The sequence below is a fragment of the Salvelinus namaycush genome, chromosome 21, assembly GCF_016432855.1.
Source record: "Salvelinus namaycush isolate Seneca chromosome 21, SaNama_1.0, whole genome shotgun sequence".
NCBI lineage: Eukaryota > Metazoa > Chordata > Actinopteri > Salmoniformes > Salmonidae > Salvelinus > Salvelinus namaycush.
In genome coordinates, this window is record NC_052327.1 from 34,236,917 (window position 1) to 34,244,858 (window position 7,942).

Genomic DNA, 7,942 nt, shown 5'->3' on the forward strand with positions numbered 1-7,942 from the left:
AATTAAGTCTTACGGCATTGACTGTGGCCAAAATTAAGAAATTCAACTACTGGTCCGGTCAAGCACTCAAACGCTCAACATCAGTTCCAATGTGTGTATTGCCTTTTGGATACTGTGGGAAATGGAGCTCATCTTTCTATGAGTTTAAGTTATTTCTCAGATGGCTACAATTTCAGTATTTATGATTATGACAGTGTGCAATATACCATGGTGTCCATGGATTAAGACTTTATTTAAATTTAATTCAGAATCACATGCATACAAAGTGACCTAGGCATGTACAAAGTGATCTTTTGACAACATTGACACTGGCTACACACCGACAGCAGACACAGAATCCCCAAAATACTGAACAAATATTTCTGGGTGGCCTTGGTAAAATTGCCTGAGGAGCCGTTTCCTCTCTTTGGCAGAGTGCTTTGGGTCTTCATTAATATTCCTCAGTAACACCAACAGCGCTTCATGTGTTGTTCTTTGAGTACAGTCAGTATAAGCCTTTGTTGAGACTTGCTGACAGAACGTGGACCCTAAGGACAATGGAGGGAACAATGTGTAGGTGATGTATTTGAGGCAGTCAGCACTCTTCCACAAAGACTACTACTAGATAGATATTTTACCTGTCACATCTGGTTGTTCCCCTTGCACAACTCTGGCAAGTTTGTCACTGACCAGCTTGTGCAAAGATCCTGGTATCTGAGAGAGAAATGTTTCAAGCCAGCCATGTATCAAACTTAATGTAATGATTGCATGCTCATATGGCATTCACAACATAGTGTTCATAAAAATACATGGGATTTACACTGCGTGTACAAATCATTAACACCTTTCTAATATTGAGCTGTGCGTACACAATGTAAAGAGCAATGTTTTCTACACTCAGTATATATAGCTTTAAGGACCCAAATAAATCAGTCACTGCTCTGTCAACAAATCAAGAATACCTTAAAAATGTAATGGCGGTTGTCCAGCATGAACAGCACCAGGAGGTCCACTTTCTCTTTGGCTAGAGATTTGCTGTGGATGATGGCTCTGGAAAAAGCCATCTTCACAACCATTTTGTTCTCAATCTGAAAATGAGACAGTACGAGTTATTCCAACATTAACCAGGATCAAATTGTGCTTAATCAAGATGTGGCACGTAGTGTAGCAGTTAAGAGTGTTGGGTCAGTAACCGAAAGTCCACATGTTCAAATCCCAGAGCAGTCTGAAAATCTTGAGCAAGGCACTCAACCCTAATTGTGCCTGTAAATTCCTCTGGATAAGAGCGTCTGCTAAATGAGTCAAAAGTAAATGAATAAGAACGCTGACTCCATACAGAAATAACTATCCCATAACAATAACTGACCCCATGGTCTTCACCTCTTTGTCCAGCTTGATTTCCAGTGGGTCTGCAGCCATAGCCATGAAGCTCAACAATGTGCGCAGTTCCTCCCGCTTACGAGGGTGCAGAAGCTTCAAACACAACTGCAGTGCCTCAAGAGCTTTATCAAACTTTGCATTCACTGCAAAAAGAAGCACAAGTTAATGCAGCCCTACACATTGCTTATGATATACCTGGAAACAGTAAAAAAAAAGTTTTTTAAAAAGTAGAAAAAGTACCAATCATGACCCAAGTAATATGAAGTGGTCATAGCGCCGGTCTCACCTAGTAATTCAGTAACCCCAGTGTAGAAGTCGGACATGTGGTTGGCGAGCAGGGGTGAGCGGTCGGGCTGGCCATAGTATTTCACCAATGTTTCATACAGCAGAAGTTTGCACTGCTGGGTGCCTGAACCTGAGCAACAGGGCTGACCCTGGCCAACACCCACTACGTCTGGACACCTGGGCAGATCACGGCTCACCTCCACCACCTGCTGGTCAGGCAGGAACTCCAGACAGTCCAATGCTGCTGTAAGCCAATCATCCTCCCTTCAACAGAATAAGTAAATAATCCTGTGCCACTGAAACTGTTATGTCACTCACCACCAGGAATATTGTACTCCGTAGGCCTGCATGAGAAGCTTCATTCATGTTAAAAATATCCATCTTAGCTATTCAAGTAAGACCGATCAGTCACACTACATACTGTGAGTCCTTGAAGGCCCTCAGGATCTCACGGTCCAGGTAGTTGCTGGTGTAAATCAAGTCTGGGTCCCTCTGTGCCATGCGACGGGGAGAGGCCTCTCCACCTTCCAACAGATTGTCCAACATAGGGAGCTCTACCAGCTGCAGCAGTCTCAGCATCGTCTCCTCACGCCACACTTCATCAACCACTACAGAGTAAAGGAATGGACTGTCAACTAGAGTTCAATACTAGTCCTGGGGACCGAGATGGAGCACATTTTAGTTTTTGCCCAACACCAGCACCTCTGATGTAGTTAAATCAGATGATACCGACTTTACACTATGATAGTAGATGACTTACGGGTCTGTGGTAATGGAGAATCAATGTGTGCTTTGCTTGGACTCAGACTCAGGTTTCCCAGGACAGTTTCCAACAGTTGGTTGGATCTCAGAGGTGTACCATGTGAATAGAGTTGCTCCTCTTGCCTGCAACATTTGAAGGCAAAGTCAAATAAAGACTATCCAATTAATATTTCATATTGACTTGTCTCAAATAAAAGAAATAGAATCAAAACAAATAACCACCTGCAAGAAGCACTGCAAAAGGTGCTTTGAATACCAGGAGAAAGGATTCCTTTTTCAAGTTCATCCATAGAAGGCATTTGTGTGTTCAGAAACCTGTAGAGGTAACCTTTGCTGTCCTGGAAAACATCTTGCCTCTTATCTTTACCAAAGACCTTTGCTCCAACTGTCTCAAACACCTTACAGTCCAGGAGGGCCTGACAAACACGCACCACCTTGTCCCGTGAGATGTCAGCACCTTCAAAGAACTTGCTCTGGACTATATGGTCCAACACCACATCCACTGCATCTGACCCCAGAAAGCAGTCATTATGCGACTTCAGGTGAAAGCGCCTTCGCTTCACCTTTACTGACATTTTGAGGTTGGCAATGATGCTGCTCCATATAGGAGAGGCCTGGAATGGCTTATGGACCATGCCATGACCTGTAACACAAAATGAGTGAGAAAAGAAACTGGTTAAAGGTTTAACCATATCCTTGGTTAAACCATCAGCAGTCAGTGCTTGATAAACAGTGATGTTGTTAGACCACTCAATGCCTTCAAGGACAACAAAGTCAGTTCAAATAAATAAGCGGACCTTCTATACGAGGGGAAAGTAAAATGTACAAACAAAACCATGGGAGTCATTGGTTTGATTATGTAGAAAAAATATGGCGACCGTGTAGGCTAATGATTCGTGCATACGTCTACAGCCATCAATAAAGGTCAAAGTTTGTACCTGGAGAACGCAGACACAGTTTTCCAGACAAATTCAGCGCGGCAGCTCTCTCCTTCACTGTGGCCATTCCTCAATTGGTAAGGATGGTGGTGACGTACTGAAAAAAAAAATCTGTCCAAAACGTTACCCTTTTATTCATTCCTCAGGTGAGCAAGGGAAACCTTAATTAACTGTTAAAGACGCAGTAGAATAATAAGTAGAATAGTATACGAACGCAGTAGGCATTATCCCTGCTGATTACATCAATTGAACTTGAACAATTGAGCGAATGTAACAAAAATGTTGGCTATTCATTTCGATTTAAAATAGTGGTATGTAGTGAATAGTATAACTAACTAGCATGGATTATTTTGTCAAAGAGCTCGCTTTTACATTATTGGTGTCTTCTACTCCAAGGACTACGCTAATACAGCGTCAAGGACACTTTGGAACAATTACACACTTGAACACTAGATGGCAGCCAGAGCAAATAAACGCTCGTGCCCGTTTAGGTAAAATTATTTGTAATTATAATCTATTGGTCAGTCTGAGTTTAAAAACAATTTGTCAGGTCTCTGCATCTTGTTTTGTATTCCCATTGTGATTGGTTTCTGAGCCCATAGGAGGACCACTTGAAATTTTAAGTTTTACGTTTAATAAGCACTTTTATAAACGTCCACTGTCCTCCAAGAGTTGCTGCATTTCCTCTTAACTTCAGTCTGTTGCATTCACCTTGGTTGGAGAGCGAGGTAGCAGCAGCGTTCCCTTCCCTTTACAAAGGTAGAATAATGTGGACAGGTCTAGCCACACAGTGTGTATGGAATGCACTGCCACCCACCAGTCGACATATTGGGTTGCAGCTATCATATTTGGTTGGCTAGGGTCGTCGCTAGTTACCCCAGCCACAAAATCCTATACCCCGCCTATCTCTACAAATGATCTTCTTAAAATGTGATTTAAAACCTTACCCCCTTTACCACACTGATAACATTATGCCTTACCTTAAATTAAAACCAAAATAAAAAATGTTGTGTTAATGAATTGTAACGATATAGCCAAGTTTTACTTTGTGGTTGAGGTAACTAATTGAAACCGTTGGCAAAGGTAGCCAGATATCTGTATATAATGACGAGATACTAATATACATGCCCTAACAATGGAAGTCGTTGTCCCAAAGGTGGGAAGCTTAGGTCCAATAATAAGCCCATAGAAACTCATTGGCTTTATTTTGGACAGATTTTGTCGAGGGTGAAACCTCTCGCTTCGCCTCTTCCTCTCTGGGTAGGCCTATACGTCGCTCAGTCAGTCTTCACTTCTCAACGACTTGTTATAGATATGCTGCTGTGCATATGTCAGACCAGCGCCAAATTCAGTCCAGTTTTTCCTCGCGATATGAAAGTGTGTTCTGTGCACCCGCCTTTCCCCTGGCTGTGCGCGAGCTATGCTAATGATGAATTTACCCAACATAGGTAACTGACATGTGTAGTACGCCTAGCTATCTAACATTACCTTTGTTACTAGCCATGTTTTTTCATAAATGTAGTTCAACAAACAACACTGTCGTTAGATATACTTTGAACATTGCTAGAATATTTATTTAAAGTCGCTTATTGTGTATTCTAAAAAGTGTACCTGTTTCTTCACATCTAACGTTACAACGGCAATCAGCTGGAAATGGTAAGTCACCATTCTATAGCTAGCCAGCTAACGTTAGCTCGCTGGTAGTGGCAGAGGGGATCTAGCGGTAAGTCAATACCAGTGAATTGTTCTGGTCCTTAGGACTTGAAGACACGTTTAGGGAAAGCGATTTACAGGTAGCCCAGAGTTGAGTTGACCACTAACCAGGCAGGGTGTATTCATTAGTCGGATTCCGCTACAAAACGTTTTTTAATGTTGCAAAACGTTTTGCAAAGGAAAACGTTAACTTCAAACGTTCAATGTCATGCAACGAAAACGAGGTTCTATTGGACAAATTCAAGTAGGCCCCTCCCCGTGCTGTACCATTTGGTTCCTACTCTAAACTCTTTGTGACAGAACGTTTTCCAACAGAATCAGACTAATGAATAGGGGCTCCCGGGTGGCGCAGCCGTGTAAGGCACTGCATCTCAGTGCTAGAGGTGTTACTACAAACCCTGGTTTGATTCCAGACTGTATCGCAACCGGCTGTGATTGGGAGTCCCATAGGGCGGCACACAATTGGCCCAGCGTTGTCCGGGTTATGAGAGGGCTGGGATGTCCTTGTCCCATCGCGCTCTAGTGACTCCTTGTGGTGGCCGGGCGCATGTACTCTGACTTCGGTTGCATGCATGCTGACTTCGGTCGCCAGCTGTACAGTGTTTCCTCAGACTCATTGGTGCGGCTGGCTTCCGGGTTAATGCGAGCAGTGTGTCAAGAAGCAGTGCGGTTGGTGGGGTCGTGTTTCAGAGGATGCATGGCTCTCGACCTTCGCCTCTCCCGAGTCCATACCTGAGTTGCAGCAATGGGACAAGACTGTAACTACCAATTGGATATCACGAAAAAGGGGAAAAAGTACTCCACAAATAATAATAACCTCGCATTTTCGGTGGAAAACTGAAAAAGTAGGGAGAAATCAAACAAATATAAAACTAGATTGATCACGTGGAGAGCAGATGATGCTTAATGTTTTTATTCAAAGAAATAGGCATTGAGACATTCAGAGAGATGTACAGGACACAATTAAATTAATTAATTTGATATTCCAGATCTAACACTGTTCCTTTATAGAGTAAGTGTTGAGAGTATTTTCACTCTATTTCTCAGAAGACTAATTGATTATTTTAAAGTCCTGAATCATATTTGGAACAGGGAAAACCAATGTCACACCTGGTTAGTGCTCAGTTTCAAATAAGGTAATGTTGAAGTGAATCAACCTTGTGATGTTGACATACAGTGATAGTTTTTAAATAGTTTATAAAATCTAGAATAGTTTCTAAAATCACAAGTTTTTGATATTTCAATGTTAGAATGACCAAGGTTTTCAAAATATAGCACAATTAGTGTGTTTTATGATATTTAGAAAAAACGATTCAGTTGTGCAATCAATCTTCTGTAAGTGGGTACTTCTGTTCATCTCACACCTCCTAGTGCTAGTAACAATTACTGGTGAATGCATAGGATTCTTACGCTACACATGCTGTAAACACAATAGGGATTATAGCCGGCAGGGATGATAAAACTATGCAGAAACAGACTGGCACATTTTTTTAAATGTTAGATATCAGTATTTTGACAGAAATAATATATGATAAAGTAAAAGACTATAGTTAAAAGTATGTTACTGCTTGGCTGATGCAAAAGCCGCCACCCACCAAGGGTGTTACTGTATCGTTTTATTTAACCTTTATTTTAACATGGAGTCATATGTGAGGTACCTTAGTCGTCATATCCTGCATGTTCCTGTCATGTAGTTCCTGGTCATCTAAAGCTTTTAAAATCACCCCATAAATTAATCATAAAAATGAAAGTAATAGGCCTACGTTATTTTATTTGCACCGTATTTTGTGTGGTATGAATCTATAATGCTTCTTCACATAGGCTAATTAAGCAATAAGGCCCGGGGGGGTGTGGTATATGGCCAATATACCACGGCTATGGGCTGTTATGCATGACGCAATGCGGAGTGCCTGGATACAGCCCTTAGCCTTGGTATATTGGCCATACACCACAAACCCCCGAGGTGCCTTATTGCTATTATAAACTGGTTACCAACGTAATTAGAGCAGTAAAAATACATGTTTTGTCATACCCATGGTATACGATCTGAAATAGCACGGCTGTCAGCCAATCAGCATTCAGGGCTCAAACCACCGAGTTTATAATCTCTAACAATGTTATTGAGTAACCACCGCATGTAATTATGTAATTGTAGTATATGAGCCCTAAATACTTTGCTGTAGCTGTGCTTAATGAATTTAAGTCAGAGTAGCATTCATGATAGATGACATTGTGATTAAATACGTATTATCCTCACCTAAGGGCTTTGATTATGGCAGTGTTTTTTTCTCAGTGCATTACAGGACAATAGTCATATAACTCACAAAAGGTCATACAGACTTCATGTTGCTGATGGGAATTATCCCGTTATATGGATGGTGTCCTTTTAATTTTGCTTTTCATGGTTTATAGAATTGTTTAATATCTGCTCAAGTGAATCAGTGGAGAGGCAAATAAAGACATTGCCCCCCCCCAGGTCACAATGTCATTTATGATAGTAGCAAATTCTAAAGGGATCATTTAATCCCTGCACATGATTGAGTACGGTGCAGGTTAAATGGAGAAAATACTCTCTTCTATTAAAGGATTGTCGGCAGTGGAGACCTACTTAAAAAGTCAGTCATGATGAGGGCACAGGGGTCTATCTACACAGGTCATATTAAATAACTTATATAATTTAGAAGCTGAATGACAGGGCAATTTGTCCATTTAGTGTTATGGCTCTGACCCCTATTAGACTTTCAGGACAGCTTAATTTCCACCTTGATGGGTTGAAGAACTACTACCAAATCACTGCACTGTATCCTCCTGCAATGCTGTTTACTTAGTGACTGAATAATATTAATAAGGTTTTAATGCTTTAGGCCTATACCAAATATACTTTG

The 7,942-nt window shown here is 41.3% G+C and overlaps 1 protein-coding gene across 1 annotated transcript; it reads right to left on the bottom strand.

Moving 5' to 3' along the window:
- Positions 1 to 312: 312 nt before the first annotated feature.
- LOC120066002 (DEP domain-containing protein 7-like) lies at positions 313 to 3,411 on the bottom strand. Its single transcript, XM_039017041.1, has 10 exons — positions 3,345 to 3,411; positions 2,626 to 3,049; positions 2,405 to 2,529; positions 2,066 to 2,252; positions 1,803 to 1,908; positions 1,646 to 1,760; positions 1,360 to 1,502; positions 942 to 1,067; positions 618 to 693; positions 313 to 527 (listed from the first exon to the last, which is right to left on the bottom strand). Exons 1-10 carry the CDS (start codon positions 3,409 to 3,411, stop codon positions 313 to 315), a joined length of 1,584 nt encoding a protein of 527 aa, XP_038872969.1.
- Between the last annotated feature and the right edge of the window lie 4,531 nt (positions 3,412 to 7,942).